The 17,112-nt window shown below is 45.7% G+C and overlaps 1 protein-coding gene across 1 annotated transcript in view; it reads right to left on the bottom strand.

Moving 5' to 3' along the window:
• LOC109314132 (collagen alpha-1(V) chain) overlaps window positions 1-17,112 on the bottom strand; it is a 224,884-nt gene that overhangs the window by 59,993 nt on the left and 147,779 nt on the right. Inside the window, exons 22-29 of the mRNA XM_019541119.1 lie at window positions 16,800-16,807; window positions 15,976-16,029; window positions 15,129-15,173; window positions 13,520-13,573; window positions 10,315-10,359; window positions 7,807-7,860; window positions 2,240-2,284; window positions 542-595 (exon numbers count right to left, since the gene is read on the bottom strand). Of these exons, the coding sequence (XP_019396664.1) occupies window positions 542-595; window positions 2,240-2,284; window positions 7,807-7,860; window positions 10,315-10,359; window positions 13,520-13,573; window positions 15,129-15,173; window positions 15,976-16,029; window positions 16,800-16,807 (359 nt within the window). The remainder of the gene's footprint in view (window positions 1-541; window positions 596-2,239; window positions 2,285-7,806; window positions 7,861-10,314; window positions 10,360-13,519; window positions 13,574-15,128; window positions 15,174-15,975; window positions 16,030-16,799; window positions 16,808-17,112) is intronic.

The raw sequence follows: 17,112 nt of genomic DNA, 5'->3' as shown, positions 1-17,112 counted from the left end.
AGTAGGGGATTGGAGACATTAAGGATAAATAACCCATTGGAGTCCACGGGGGCTGGAGCTCTGAGATACCTGTACCAACAAAAGGTGGCAGAAGGCAACAGCAGTCCCATCAGGCAGTCCCCATGGAGCAGATCTAATTCTTGAGTTAGTTCAAGTGGAGTCAGAGGATGTGTCTACCAACCCTTCCTGGGACAGGCATGGGTAATGACTTTTGAGGCATCTTGGCATCCTTTCCCTGTGGCAGGACCCACCGTGCACTTACAAAGGGAGCCCCAAATGGACAAACCTTGCTGGTGTTGGAAGTTGTGATAAGAGCCCTGCTGTGTTGACTGCATAGGGACTGAGCATCACGATTGCAGTACTTGTGGAGGACTTGCAAATCCCTGCGCCTGCCTTCTCAGGTCTGCCCTTCACTTGGCTGCTATAGGATATCTCCTCTCTGAATCCTAATGTGGCTAAAGAACCATCTTCGTTGCATCCCAGTGTTGGGCACTGAAAAGGCAGGACCCAACCACCTGGCCACGCATCACCAAACACTCACCCGGTCTCCCTTGATTCCCATATCTCCTTTGAAGCCAGGGAAGCCATCTTCACCCTGAACAATGGAAGGAGAAAAACAATGGAAGCCTTCAAAAACAGCAAAAATAAAGCATCTATGCAACAAAGTGAACTTTTCACTGCTCAAGGTCGCATGCCTGGATGCTACCTTTGCAAGAGACAAATACAATCCCGGTGGAATTACAAGGATGAATTTTCCTACCACACCATCGCTGCTAGTCGGGACCGTCATGTTAGCTGGTGTAAATACTGGCAATTTACAAGGACTGCCAACAAATTATTTTGAAGTATAACTGGGTTTATTTTTACTAAGATGATTTTATACCATTCTTCTCCGAAACTTCAAGGACAGTGGTAATATTTCTTTAAACCAAGAAAGCTTAACTGCAGAGCTCAGATCAATAAATGTATCCATTTCTAAAGCAACCCAATCCTGGGCTAAAATGCAGACATAGGAACCAAAAGCACCTCTGGCTTTTGGAAGGCCTCTGCAGCTAGCACTGCCCACCCTGCTGCTGGTGTAGTATCAGGTATTAAAAAAGGAGAATGGGGAGATATAGACTGGGCATTAGGTGAGAACTTTAACCATCTCCTGCTTTTCGTTTGGGAAAGAGCACAGCTGAAATATCCCCAAAACGTATTTCTATATACACTGCTGAGTGAAATTCTATAGATCTAGATAGATATCTATAAATATAGACATAGATTTCTAGCTAGATATCTGTCGAGATAGATATCTGTGGATATATATACATATATATTTATATAGAAAGAGAGACATCTGTCAATATAGATAGAGAGATAGATATCTAGATAGATACCTGTGGAGATAGATGTAGATGGATATCTATCTATCCATCTGTCCATCCATCTATCCATCCATCTCCACAGTTATCTATCTATCTATCTATCTATCTATCTATCTATCTATCTACATCTATCTCCACAGATATCTATCCATCTATCCATCCATCTCCACAGATATCTATCTATCTATCTCCACAGCGCTCTCTCTCTAGATATATCCCCAAAATGCATTTAGATTGTGCATATAATACACGCACACACACATTTTGAATTGTATATCATTTCATTTGGCAAGTTCCCGAACAACAGAGCTCTCACAAGCTGCTCGGGGCAGCTCAGCCCAACTCTATTCCACGGGCCAGATTCTGCGGCGACACAGCCCAAAGTCACAAAAACGCTGCATTGACCACAGTGGCATTTAGCCTGGAGAGCCAAAACAGAAGCTGGCTCCTGGCATTGAGACATCGTGTCGAATGGTAAATGGATTTTTGTTTGCTATTAATTAGGCTGCGCTGTGTTTGAGTTATCAGTGTAAGAATCTAGCGCAAAACTAGACGCCTTGCCTTGTAAAGCTTTATAAAGCATCAGGCTCAGAAACCAAACCGAAGCCTGTGCAGACCTGGGAGAAATCGTTATTCCCAGCTGAGACACTGGCCAGGCATTTGGGAGGATGTCCCTGCTGTACCTGCACTGTGAATCAGAGGACACGGGTCTTAAGGGCTGTTGACGCTGTTCCATTCACCAGCAGAAAAAGTCATACATTCGTGTCTCAAATGATCAGATCCTCTCTGGGCCAAGCAGTCTACAAAACTGCATTGAGGAAAAGGCGCTGGAGAAAAAACAGCTTTCTATTGGAAGAGTGGGGGGGACTCACCTTCTCGCCCTTGGTACCCTTCAATCCACGAACGCCGTCTGCCCCCTGAGGAAAACACAGAGACGTGTCACAAGATCACACCTGCACAAGGTGGATTTAACTGAGCCAGGTGGCTAGAATGGGCCGAAGCATGAAGAGCAGGAAACTGTGCCTTTCCACTGGCAGCACGTTTTCCTTGTGATTTTCCTACATGCAGGGGTCATTTGAATTTAATTATCGAGTCATTTGTGGTCTCTAGCTCACTCGCTACCCAACATTTAAGGTGACTTGATTGGACAGAAGAGACATGTGATGTCTGTCCACCCCCCCACAATTAGATCAACATAACCACTGGAATCAGTTTTCCCGAGGGGATTCTTGCGACTGGAGTTTGCAAATGTTTTCCAAAAAAAAATCTTTAAAAATGGGCAACTTCCACAAATATCCTTGAAAGCCAACTGTGCTCTCTGAACAGCAGGCTCCCCACGCCTGAAGGCGAGCGATTGCACCTGGAAGTTTGCAAAGAGCCTTTTTCCAACTACTCAGTTGGTCAAATAAAAGATAACACATCTGTCCAAAGAACCGTGGCTGCCTATGTCCTTTGTCCAACACAACTACAACCAAAAAACCCAGCAACTGTGCTCCCAGGCGGTAGGACCTAAAAAAAAAGTGCTTGTTGAACATACAGTCGCAGCTTCCTTTCTTATGTTGTAACCACCAGCTAATGGTGCAGAACAAGCAAAGGCTGCAGATCCCTGGCTCCTCTCATCACAACCCTCCCCTCCACTGTGCCCAGACTGCGGCTTTGTGTAGAGGCCCATGCTAGCTCAGGTACCAGCGGTGGTCTAGCTACTGCTGCCTACAGCTCCTGGCAGGCTCATCAGCCCATCTGGCGCTCTCTGATGCTATGGCTTGACTCCTTGGGGTAGCTAGGGCATCTCTACACTGCAGGGCACACACACCCATAGGCAGGATCCAGATGTGCAGGCATGTGCAGTCTGTGTAGCCTCTTTGCAGGGCCACGAACCGCACGAGTCACACATTAATCAGCATGCTAATTTGCAGCACCAGGGCAAAATTTGCTACTGGGGTTTCCCGGTAGTAAAAAAATACCTGGGGAAAAAGCAGCGTAAGCCACACCACCATACCACCTCGTGCCCTAGCACGTGGAGCGGTGGGGCATGCACACGGGTAGGGGACGGAGTAGTGTTGTGCTGCTACTATTTGTGCTGCTGCAAAGGCATGCTACTGCTCGTGTGGATGCAGCCCTAGGGTAAGGTATAACTAGTACTACCTATGGCAAACCTCTCATTTGCATCAATAGGGCCAGAATTTCACCCTGGGGAATTCCTGTTCACCGCAGGACTTCTGAACAAACTGCAGCGATTCTTTTTTCCGGGGCCAGCTCCATAGCTGGTCTGAACGGCTCCAACTCCATATACACCGCTGCATGCACTGGCTGAGGAGCTGAGTCTGCCCAACTTCCATCATGATTGCAGCTGCCCTGTTTGGTTTAAACCTGAATAGGTTTGGGACCATTTTGAAACAGCTCAGTTACCTCTGCGCATACAGCAAAGGGGAAGGCGGCACCTTTTTAACAGATGGTTCTTATTATCCGAGTGCATTGCCGGTCCCTGCTGCTCCTGGTCCTGGAAGAAGTAATGGCCAAAGGCTGGTTCTGGGTTGAGACTCAGTTTGGGAAGTGCCCTCTTGTGGTAAAAATTGCATGATGTTTCTAGTCTGATGGAATAATAAACTCCGCACCGCTCAGGAGGCTTTGAGACCAAGATAAATCTTTAGTGCAAGTAGGATGCGAAGCAGCATAACCTGTAACCTATGATTGCCTCTGTCTGAAATGACATTGAACGGTGACACTTGTAAGCACTCTGCTACTTAATCAGCTTCCAGTGGCGGAGAGTCTTAGAGCCAAATGGACAGGGTAAAGTGGATGCAATTTTCCAAGAGATATTATTCAACGTGGGATTCAAGAGACGCCATCAAGCATTATCTAGCACTAACCTCCTCCCCTGGAGCTGCCTTGTTGCCTTGTTTGCTATTATGTTATACTGACTACCCAAGCTATTAAGTCTAATAGAAAAGCTGCTGACACTAAGATCCATGGCAGATTCAGAAAGGAAAAAATAAAAGGAGAGAGACAGGACAGGGGTGGAAAAAAGGCAGCTAATATAAAAGCTAAAGATGGGATGGGAAATCACGCTGCAAAGGAATAAGAGCCTGATATTAATGCAGCGCCACATTAATTAATGACGGTAACACGGGTTAACCACCTTGTTTTCTGAGTTGGGGAATATAAATAGAGCTGGGGAGGTGGGAGAGCGGTATTAGATGAGATGAATGATAGTCTGGACAGGGGATGGGGCTTCTCTGTAGGACGAGCGCTTTGAAAAATTAAAGCCTAAGAAATGGCCAAGTGGATGAGAGCGCTGGTCCACACAGCCCAATATCCTGCCTCTGACAGTGACTGCTTTGGAGGTAGGGGAAAGAAATAATCCTGTAGGGTACGAAGTAACCCTGGGGAAAACGTCTTCCTAACCTCCATCACACAGATTATGCCCTGAAGCAGGATCTCTACCCCTGCCATATTTGGGGTTTTATTTATTTATGGCTATTTAAATCAGCTGATGGGAGGACACCGAACAAAAAAACAGAGAGAAAGTGGAGGAAAAGAGAAGCCTAGTATGAAAGTACGTCACAAGCAAGACCCAGAGAGAGTCAAGTACATCCTTTACCCTGTCTCTGGTGCCCAGATGTCGGAGGAAAGTGCGTGACCTTGCACACAACACGTGGCAAGAATTTTGTGTGCGCATTTTCTAGCTAGTATTGAAATCTCATGGCCTAGTTCTGTCTGTGTATGAATGCACCTAGCGCCAGTTGTTCTCACAGGCGCTCAAAGGCCAAGATCTTGCCCTGAATGTACTTTAAAAAATGAATAAACGAGGCACTTAAAAATACTCCTGTGTTGCATCTGCTCGTGACATGCTGCACAATGTCCCAGAGGTGTCAGCAGGGTCGTGTCCGGGTCCTGCCTGCATCAACTCCAGTTCTGGTCGCTGCACAGAGCTCACATTTTCCTGTCCACACAGCCCTTAGTTACTTAGAGCTGCTAGAGTCAAGTTTCTTATATGGAGGTAGCCTACGGGCATAGAAGGACACGTCCCTGGACAAGAAAGTGGCCTGGAAGTGTGGCCAGACGCAGCTCCAATTGTGGCAGTGATTTAACATTTGGTCCGCCATCCTTACTGAGTTGCAGCGGGCGGATCATGCCACGTGTATCTCGAGGCAAGGCTCTTTGAGCAGATGTGTTATCTTTTATTAGATCAACTGAGCAACTGGGGGAAAAGTCCTCAGTAAGCTTTTGGGTACAATCGCCCTTCTTCAGGTATAGGGAGTCTCCGGTGCTCTGAGCCTCCAAGGAATGAGTCCGATGCCTGAAGAAGGACAATTGCACCCGAAAGCTTGCTAAGAACGTTTTTTCCAACTAGTCAGTTGGTTTAATAAAAGATATCACATCTGCTCAAAGAACCTCGCCCGCCGGTGTCCTTAGACCAACCCGGCCACAACCAAAAACCCAGCAATGTGCACCTCGGGGCACTCGAGAGGCAGCCAATGCAAATGGATGGTGAGATTTAAATCCCAGCCAGCTGGGGCTATTTCTACTAGCCAGAAGCTTTGCTTTCCCCTGCACCTTCAAGACACTGCCAAGCAAATGCCACCCTGAGGTGCACTGGGAAATGAGAAGCTGCACATCAGGGACCAAATGAAAGGCACCGTCCCATCAGCTCCCAGCTGCGTGGCTCAGGGAGGTGGTGAAGGGGATGCTGCCGGGCTCCTTCCCACTGCTTTTCCGACAGTGCTTGCTGCCGATAGCCGGAGAAGGTACCAAAGGCAAGGCCACAAAGCCTGAGGAACGAGGCAGGAGTTTCACTGAAGAGCTCCCTGCCTCCTTACTGAAAGCTTTTCTGCTTGGGTTGGGTTGAGGGATAGAAGGACGTGCCCCTGATCTCCCCCCTTCAGCAGCCGGCCCGAATTTCACCTCGGGGACTAGATGCAGCTGCGCTGCGTCACTTAACTCTTCCAATAACAAAAGAAGGCTGTTTAATAAAACAGTTTTCAATTTACCCGAGACCTTTTACAGGCCTTTCCCTCCACCCCCATTTCGACGGCCAAGCAGACAAAATTGTGCAGAATTCACAAAAGCAGGACCGAATGCTGGCGAGATGGGCAAGAGCTAACATTGATTTATAACTGCAATTCGACAGACAGAGAGAAAGGCTTTTCTTTGCTCCAAGGACCAGAGCCTTATTCAATTAACTCAACGCTGCTTGTAAGAAGCAAGACATTTTGGGTAAACACGATGGATTTTGCGGATGACACTTTCTCTATATCACTGTAATGTGGAATAGTTCCACTTTGCACTAAACATAATAGCAAGCCATTCCCTAATGGATCGCTAAGTCTCAACCTAAAGCGCTGAAAGAAATGAGATGAAAACATGCTTGAGCAAAGTAAATGGAGTTTAATTTTTGGAGATGGACAAGCAAGTGACTTCTTGCTATGGGGGAAGGGAAAAAAGGAGATGGGCTTTTCACTGGGCTTTAAGTGCCCCCTTTGCCCTTTATCCTGTACCTATAACCACCAAACAGGTCCCTGCCGTTTCAAGGGAAGCATGTGGGAAGCAGTCTGTAACGGCAATAGAGTTAATACAGCTTGACGGAGCATTTTAACTGTAACAGGACGGGGAATAATAACCATTGCTTTCTTATTAATGTGTATGTATTGCAGATATCAGAAGTAGGTGGAAGAACTACAATTCAATTTACTGAAAGAATGGGGGATATGAGTTTTAGACTGTGGAGAGAACTGAGTTTCATATAACAAGCTCTCAGATTACTCCTAGAGGAGAAGAAGTACTACGTTTTGTTTTAATAACGGACTAGTTTGTTTCATTAACAGTCAGGGCTTGTTAAAATCCTCTTGTGGAGGCCATGATTTATTTTGGTTTTAAATTGAAACTTATTGTGATGGACCTGTGCCACATTCGCCAGGAATAATAATATAGCTCAAGTATTCAAGGAAGACAGAAAGTGCTTCTACAGGACTACATCCGAACGTCCGGGCAGGGGAAGTGAGCAAATAATACAAATAGAGAGCAAATAACAGACCATCTGGATGATTGGTGGAGCATCCAAATCACCCCTGATTTCTCCAGAAGGATTTAAAAAGTGATCCTAGGCTCATAGATAAAACTTCTTCCATACGATCAACATTATATTTACTGCTAGTGTTGCCTTTAGGCTTGCCCAAGTCTGGGGATTTCTCCCGACTGCTGGAGCACCACCCAGTCTACATCACTACCCTGTAAAGCCCATTTGGATAAAGAGCCAGTGTCCCTAAGGATTTGTTAAAAGCAGGGAGGTGAAATTATTTTAGGATTGCTGTTTAGCTTGGTATAATCCAAGATGGCCTCAGATATCGCCAACCCAAGCTACAAAATCTAGTTTACGGGGAAAAAAAGGGGGTTAGGAAGAGGGGCTGGGGTGTGCATTTCTGCCTGTCCATCTACTTACCTTGACTCCACGTGGTCCTGGATATCCAATTGGGCCCTGAGGACCTGGTGGACCCTACAATTTAAAAGCAACAACAAAATAATGTCAAAATAGAGCAGTGTTGGACCAGCTGGATAGAAAATATGTGTACATATCCTGGCCATCTGTCTGCTCTGAACTACAGAGGAAAGCTAGTGGCTGCCTAAGTAGCATAATGTATGGATGGTCAGCTGCAGCAAGGAGTGAGAGCCTAATTTAAAGAGAGTTGATTTCTCTCCAGTTTGACTACAGCATAGAGATATGCACATAGGAGAGAGAGAGAGAGAGAGAGGAGAATATCAGCACTAAACAGATAATTGCTATAATGACCAATTATAAAGGTTTTATACAAAGATCCACTGGTGACTCCTTTCTGCAAAAATAACTTTACCTCTTAGCTCTGGGCGGGGTGGTTGACAAGTTCTTGTATTTCAAAGTTAGGATGCAATTAAAAAAATAAGAAGGATTCAAATGTTACTTATTTCCTTCTCCCCAAGAGTTCTTCTGGCCCAAGTTCTTCAAAATCCAAAATGTAGGACGTCCCCATTTGAAAAATTTGGAATGGGAAAAGTGTAGAACGGGTTTGGAAAAGCCACTATAACTTAAGCAGAAATTACTGGCTTCTGCAGAAATCCCTGGGGTCACTGGCCTTTGCTGTGTAAGAGGAAAGACTGGAGCATCTTCAAGATCCCTTGTGGCCTTTATGACTCATTGGTCAGCCTGGAGTCCAATGGATGCATTGCTCTTATTACCCGGTATGGATGGGCAATGACATTACTCCTATAGGGCTACATTAAGACTCTGCAAATAAATCATATTCTCAGTTGAATCTGACTGGGTTGCATGTTATTCAGCTAGCTAAAGAAATATCTCGCCCCCCACCACCACATTTCTTTAAGAGAGAGTCCTGGACAATTTTTCCACTCTGACAGCCAGACTGAGCTGAAGCATTGGTGCTTCTTGTAGTCTGCTGGAGTCTCAAACCTCATGCTAGTGTTGACTGGAACAAATCTAGCAGCACAAACACTGCTCTGAGATCATTATTGCTTAAGTAATAACTCATGGAGAAAGTTACGGCTTGGATCTGGACTTCTACCCCGACACCTGCTGACTCCTCGATGTTTGCTAAACGTCTCCCAACACAGCGAGTGACTGCACGGCTGCTTATTGGGTTTTAATATTCTGCAGACGGGAATGTGCGAGTTCCTAGCCTTGCGTGATGCCAGCTGGAGAAATGGCCCCGATCAAGGTCGCAAGCAGCATTTCCCTGCACTATATAGCATCTATGCAAAGCTAGGGCAAACTTCAGTCAAACCGGACGGTGCTCTAATAAAAGACTTTTGACAAAAGTAATGTTTTTCAACTGAATGCAACACAGTGGGAATGCAAATGGTAAATCTCCCAGACAAACTGATGACCATTTAATTCAAGGACTCTAGCCCCAAGCAATATTCTCTAAAGTACTGTTAAAGGGGGAATTTGATGGGGGAGAGGGATGGATGATGACTCCCCCCCCCCCATCAATACATACACAAAAAAGTCATTTTCTTTATTCCCTCTGCATCACTGGTAATATTTATTTGTGCCTGATTAAGAGTCTTCCCCTTCATGGTTTCTGTTTGCATATTTGCTCAGCTTTTCAGTAAAGCTTACCAAACAAACTAGCCTGGGTGACAATGTTAGATACAGGCTTGGTTCAAATACCTTCCTAGACAAGCTGCAACTGCCCCACGGCTTCGCCCTTGATGGAAAATACAAGCAAGGAAAGAACCGACACGTCTCCCCAAATTCACGGACAAACTTGGCACCGCTCAAGTCAGGAAGTGCCTCAATGCATCTAGATTGCAAATGGAGCTGAAAATCTCCTAAGACCCTTTGCTCCTGTGGCATTTCCAGATACGCTAATACTGGCACGGACACTCACACTGTGAGAACAGTGTTAGCTTTTGGGCAAATATTTCAGCTCCCTGGTTTGCAGACAAAGCCTGAAAGTGGTAAAAGCAGCAGGAATAGTTGAAGAAATATGTGGACAGGTGAGCCAGACTTGTTGCAGATTCAGTGGGTCCTTAACCTTGCTGCACATCAGTTGGCCCATCCATTCCTGCTGCATCCTTCCAGTCCTTGGACTTTCTCTCAGTATGTTTAATCTCTACATTTCAAACTCTTAAACATAGACGCCAGGTCTACATTTAAAACTTTTGCCAGCAGATCTATGCCAACAAAAACCCTACTGTAGATGCAGGTATTCAGGCAAGACCATCTTCATAACCTTACTTCATTCGGGGAACTGGTATAAGCTTGACTGATGGGTTTTTTTCTGCATAAACTACATTTTATTTAGCTGTAGCCACGTTGGCAAACCTTTCCTAGTATAGACAAGTCCGCCCTTTTCTTCAGAACCAGCAAGCCCTTTAATGCCTCCCTGGTAGCGAATGCATAAGCTAACTCCGATCCCGAACGATGGCAAGCAAGGTCTGGCTGGACACTTACCTGACTCCCTTTCTCACCAGGAGGACCTTCTTTGCCAGGGTGACCCTATTAATAAAACACACAGACAAAAGCAGGGGAAAAGTTTAGTGTCTGGTCAGTGCTTTGAGAACTGACAATCAGGTACGGTTTATTTCTGAAGATGCACAGTGGGGAGACCTGGCGTGCAAACCGTCCCACCGTGTTCTGCTGGGTTCACCCACATAAATGAGCAGCTGGACACTTAGGGTTGTGATACTACTTTCTCCTGGGGAGTTCAACCCATTTTGCCCATCATAACCACCTTGCAACTTCTCTGTGAGCTCAGCAGAGGTCAACGTGTGTGTAGCGGCAGATGGAAAAGCCAAGGGAAGTTGAGGTTTTTTCCCCCAGGGGAGGAAGCCAGCCCATGGCAGAGGTAGGAGAGAGTCCACGGGCTCTGGATACCACTCCCCTGGTCTACGTGCTATGCCCATCATGCGAGTGATGAGAAAAACATTCAGCTGTACAGTGCTGGGCTTGCAAGATCAACCCGGCAGGCTGGCAAACTTGTGAAGGTCACGACATCTCCAGGTTGGTCACATTCCTGCATTAATTGGCTAACGATCGGAGTCACTTCCAATACCTCCTGATGAATGCTCAGCCTGCATCTCCACCACGTGCTCGCTGTTGGGATGCAGACCAGCTTTCTTCTTTGGATTTGGTGCTGAATAACCCGTCCCTATAGCTTCCAGCACGTTCTTATTTTGTGTCTCTAGAAAACTTTCTGTTGAGACTTCAATCGGTAGAAAACAAAAAGTGCCATTCACTAGTCTGAAAAAAGCATTGCAAATAAAGCATAGTGCACTACTGAAGAATGAAGAACCGCCACTGGTCATACCCTTTGGACTTGATGTCCTTGCTAAAGGAAGAACCAGCAGGCCATTAAGACAAAATGCATCTCTTGGGCTTGCAATGCCTAAAGAAAACCATTAGTCCCTTAGCTGTGGGACACTGCATACAAAGATGCTTTTGAGCTGAAAGGAACATGAGACCCTTCCAGAGATATTCAAAGCAGCAAGTGTCTCTCCAGTCAGTAGGTTTTTCACCTGTGAGCTCACGTGTGAACAAGCAAATGATTTTCTAACAACCACACGAGAAACAAGACAAGACTGTAGACTATTTCCCAAGACCAGCCTACATTAAAGTGAATGCCAGAAGTGCAGGATCCCATCCATAAGATCTGGTTTAAAACAAAAAAGGGGGGAAAAAACCAAACAAACCCCAAACAAAACCAGATTTCTTTATACCTGCACACATTTCTGCAGAGGTAAATGACAGCTGAATATCCTACAAGTAACTAGGGCTGTGCCAAGAAGCAGCCACACATGGCTGGGGGCACGTGCCTTGCCTGCACGTATTCACTGAAATATCTGCTAAGGGATGTCAAATGGCTGTCTTATTCAAAAGGGGTCGTGCACTGCTTAGATCATCTTCAACCATATCAAGAATAAAATACAGCCTTAATACTGTCGCATCTTTGTTGGGTTTCCTACTGAAAAGCCATCTGACGCTGGGGTTTTTGAAAAGGAATTTAGCAAATGCCACCTATCGACCAAGCCCCATTTTTAAGAGGACTCGGGCACCTCTTCTTCCCAGGAGAGAGCTGACTCACCTGCTTACAAACATCTCCCATACCGTCTTCAACCTACACGGATCCCGCTGAGATCAAAAGGCCCACATGACCGTGCAGCATGAATGCATGCATGCGCATGCCCGCGCTGGAGGTGATATACAACCTTTTGCTGACATAAAACTAGAGCTGACACTTTTCACAACTGAGGAGCTCCGTGGAGACTGCTCCAGGGATTTCACGTGGAGAGCGACTGCCTTAAAGATATTCTGGGCTTTGCTTTCACAGTTCTGTTGACTCAGCTAACTGTTTTATGAAAGATCTAAATGCCCTTGGTGGAAAGGATAATCCCTTGGTAGAAAATGTAATTTTTCAGCATGTTCTGCATTTACATTAGAGAACATAACTGTTTTACATTTGTCGCTTTTACAAGCAGATGCCTCTTATGTGTTTTAAAATGAGATCTACTTTAAAGGCTGGAGATTTCCACACTTCAAATGTTTGGTTTCTAAAACAGGGCAATTTTGAGGTTCCATGATGGCAAGTTATCATGACATCTTAGCCTGCCCTTATCATTACTAGTATCAGATCAGTGCCTACAGTTCCTGACTGACATCGGGGACCCACTGTGCTAGGTGCTGTACATACACATAATATGAGCCAGTCCTTGTCCCAAAGAGCTAAACTGGAAGACAGAAAAACACTGGAAGATGAAATGAGAGGCACACAGAGGTGAAGAAATGCTCCCTTACCTACACAGCACTTCAAGGCAAGCCTGCCAGGGGTTTTTAAACTTCTAGCTTAGTGACCTGCCCATGCCGCAAACTGTAAGGCCTGTTATAAAGTCCAGTGAATCAAGAGAATGGGTGCTATTATCTTAAGTAGTGTTGAATTAGGCCCTTACGTTGGGCAATAGGAGACCCTAAACTCACTGCCATCTGCCAACAGGTTTCACTTTGTGGGGTACGAGCTAAATAGGGCTTGCAGAGAGAAATAAAAGATGATAGCACTTCATGGCATGGAAAAAGATACGAAGAGCTGAGCAGCCCTTGTGCCGTGAGCTTCATCTTACTCAGAGCTCGCCCTACCTGCTTGCTGCTCTAAACATTGCAGGTGGAGATGAATGCAGAAACTGAATTTAAACCCAGTGGCCCATGTACAAAAGCGCTCATTTCCATTCAGAAAATGCATCCTCATCTTTGCCCGGGACTGGCTTGAGATGCATTCACAGCACGCAACACTTAACCACCTATGCAGCTGAACTGCTGAGTCCTAGCAAGATGCTTAGTGGTCTTTAAAGGCCTGTCCCTCCTCTATGAACAAAGTGCTTGTTGGAAGAAATTAGTATAGGGTAAATCCTGAGAGCTTCTGAAAACCCTTAAATGCTTGGGAGTTGATGCCTTCTGCTTCCGAGGACGTGCTGAGCCCCTTGGAGGACCTGCCCTAAAAGGCGCGGTTGAAATAAAATCACCGTAACCAACATATACATTCTCACTGGGGCCTGACGTCATGCATCTTGAGCATGCAAGACCCACAGGGCACCCGGCGCATTAGCGATGCCGGATCAGGCCCCTAGTGGGTACATGGGCTGCAGTGCTGCAGCTCCAGGCGACTTACCGGAGGGCCATCTGCACCAGGCATGCCAGGAAGACCAGGTTTACCCAGGGGACCCTAAAAAGATACCAAATGAGCAACAGTCAGAATCCCCGAGGCACCAAGCAGGCTCCTGAAAGCATCAGCTTTGTCCCGTAGAGAACAAGGGTCAATGTGTTTGCAGTGCGGCTCTTCCCCCATGTGCCCTGGGTCCAGCACATGTTGGGGCATATGCAAGCTCCTCTGTTTAAACAGGAGCAATGGCTTACGGGGAGCGTGACCACCACTCTTAGTGGAGCCCACTGGACTACGGCATGCGACCTCAGAAAGAGATGGCAGTTTCTTATAAACGAGGCCTCATCTTGATGAGGAGGAAAACACTACAGAAATGCACTAATTTAGGCTGTGAGCTTTCCACGAGGGTAAGGATTTGTGCAAATACAAGGGGAACCCTGGCGTCTTTCAACGGGTTGCTGCGGTAGGACCATTGAGAGTGTGGTGAGGACCCATTGCATCTCGCAATGGACTGCTATTTTGGGATGGGATTTGATGCAGCTTGTGCTTCTCAGACACGGCAGTAATGGGCGCTATGACAGAACAGGCAGGGTCTGATCCTGCCCTGCCCTCAGGCTTGCAATCCCCTTTACATCAGCTGCTACCAGCTGCTCCATTCTGGCCGGGCAGAGTTTTGCACACCTTCCAGGCCCATGTAAGCAATGGCACAAATTGAGGGTGCAGAAGAACTGGACCCACAGAGCATAAAACGTCACAGGAGATAAATATCATCCCATTTATCACAAAGGCTTAACTGGAAAACTATAAATGAGTGGGGCTGCCTGCCCTGTCTCGTTGTAATGGTTCAATTACTTTCCTTTAACAAGACGGATCCCGATCCTTTGACTGGAGCCAAGAGAATCTGTACTCACCTGAGCGCTTGACTCAGAAATTCAATCAGGAACACCTTTTTTTCTGCTTTGAAATTGTGAATGGCCTCTATTGGATAGTCTCCGATAAATAATCTCATCTTATTATACCGCGCCAGCACAATGAAGGTAATTCTCATGCTAGTCTATCTGATACACCCCAATTAAGTCAATGGGAGGCATACAAATATACTCGGAGGAGTGAATTACAGCCCAGTCATTTCAGCAGGCAAACATTGTCCTCATTTAAACCTCAAAGTCGACATTGTGGGAGGGGTATAACTGAGGACAGAATTTGTTTTGGCAAAGACAGTGTGCTATGCAAAAAATGGAAAAGCAGTGCAACTTGGCACACGTCAGGGTCCTGGTTTATAATGATCTCTATCCCCAGGATCGTACCGTTATTGTCCACGGACATACATTTGCATATTCCACCTACAGAAGTAGTTCGTTTCAAGTTATCTTATAACATTTTACCGAGGGCTGTCTTCAAAATGTTTCTCTTACGATGGGACGTGCATACAAATATTATGAGTTACAGACACGCTGTGTTTTTCTTGTCTCTGCCCTGCCCAGAATGGGAGACATTAAACTTTCATGTACACGGCTGCAAACAGATGTTACATATGGGGCAATGGAGTATCTGAAGAAGCAGATGCACAGCAATGGCAACAGTTGTCGTACGTGGCAGCTGCAGCCTATTAACGTACTTTATCTCCTGGTGGACCAATTGGACCCTGTGGACCTGGAAGACCCTGAGAAAAGAAGGAAGGTAGGGGTGGTTAGGAACAAATCATTCTTTCCAAACAGACTTGGCAGTGCCTCAGCAAAGCAGCATTCAAACACTTGCAACGACTGGGGATTTCACAAACTCCATTAGTGATCCAAATCTATTGCAAGAAATAAGTGTGCGCTTCTAAAGAGCATAATTGTTCTGTAGAAATTGCAAAAAAATATATCTTTTTTGTTTTGGTTTGGTTTGGGTTTTTTTGCAGTTTCTCAGTTGGTCGCATCTCTGAACCAAGCGTTCTAGATGTTTGCATGCTTTTTTGTCTCAGACCAACACGGCAGCCAAATACATCCCTAATTCTTCTGTGGAACTCAAAACGCTTTACAAAGGAAGCCTGGTATTATCTTACAATGGGGAAACTGAGGCGTGTAATAAGGACATTGACTTCCCATGGTCCCACACAAGTGTAATGGCAGAGCTGAGAAGCTGACCCGGGACTCCTGACTTGCCGTCCAGCCCCTTGGACATCAAAGATTCACAGTGAGATCTGGATCCATTCACGGGATGGTCAGATCTAGGGGTTTGCTCTGCTCTGGTCTACCAGCTATAGCCAACAGCAAAAGAAAGACCCAAAACTAGTCTCAGGTTTCATTCCCTAAACTCGAAGGGATTTAGACCTAGAGCACAGGATTAGGCCCATTTCGAATGCAACTGTACCATTAGCCACTCATTATGTGCTATCCAAGCCATTCTTCAAGCCAAGATTTACTACAATGGGCAAATAATGCATTGATTCTTTTCCAACCAGTTCCTTTCGGTCGTCTCACCTGAGCACCTGGATTACCCTGTTGTCCTGGCGGTCCTGGTTCACCTTGAGGTCCCTGTCAGAAAGCAAAGCGGGAGCTCAGCGCACTCAACACTATAATGTTATGGCCAAAAGTTACGTATGCAGCAAAATGCACCAAAAGAGGCGATGAATCCTCAGGAGTCAGGGTGTAAACAGACTACTGCAGGAGTTGGGAAGGACTTGTTCCCCTCCACCTCCCATCGCACAGTTTGGGTGGGTGGTGATCGCATCCCTCCTACGCTCCGTTAGCGGCCACTGCCAGTAGACAACACCAGGTCCCGCATGCTATTGAGACCAGGTTTTTGCCAAAGAGAACAACTTTCTGGCTTCATTTGTGTGCTTTAGTTATGGAGGGTGGAGTTATTTTGATTAAAGCAATAGCTATAAAATATTTTGTGCATACCAGTGCTCACATATTATACACAAGCATACACACACAACACTTCATGCAGGGATTCTGAAGTGCTTGAAAATGCAAATAATTATGCCTCGCAGCTCTGTTCCAAGTCACATATTATTTTACTCTTTGGAGATGTGACCTGAGAGTCAAGTGATGTGAACAAGGTTATGCAGGTCACGTCTTTGGTAAAGCAGCAACAAAACCCAGACGTTCTGATTCCCAGTACCCAAGAACCAGACAATACTTCCCCATACAGACAGAAAGAGCAAACTTTTAAAATGAGGCATTACTGATGGGTGAGTTTTACCCCTGCACAAAGGACCAGGAAAAAAATCCAACATATGGACCAATTAAGTCCTGCTTGGGCCAATGTTTGAGGCACTGACATCATCCAGGCTTCATACTGGCTCTTCTAAAAAGGCAAATTTCATTTTGATGCAGTCCCAAGCATTATACATACAAGACTTTTTGTCTTGGTTTAATGATTATATTTTGGAATTCATTACGACAACATAAATCACGATGAAGATGTTTGATCTTTGTGGGATTGTAATGTGTAATTCCATTGCAAATTATAATAAATTAGCATCCATTTACTGCAGAAAGATATCCTCCCTGGCTTTTACTGGCTTTGAAATGAGTCTAGACTAAAAAGCAATTAGCAAATCTAATTTAAAAAAGAATACATACACACACACACACACACACACACACACA

Source organism: Crocodylus porosus, unplaced genomic scaffold (genome assembly GCF_001723895.1).
Source record: "Crocodylus porosus isolate Cpor-Errol unplaced genomic scaffold, CroPor_comp1, whole genome shotgun sequence".
Taxonomy (NCBI): domain Eukaryota; kingdom Metazoa; phylum Chordata; order Crocodylia; family Crocodylidae; genus Crocodylus; species Crocodylus porosus.
This window is presented reverse-complemented; position numbering and strand designations above follow the sequence as displayed.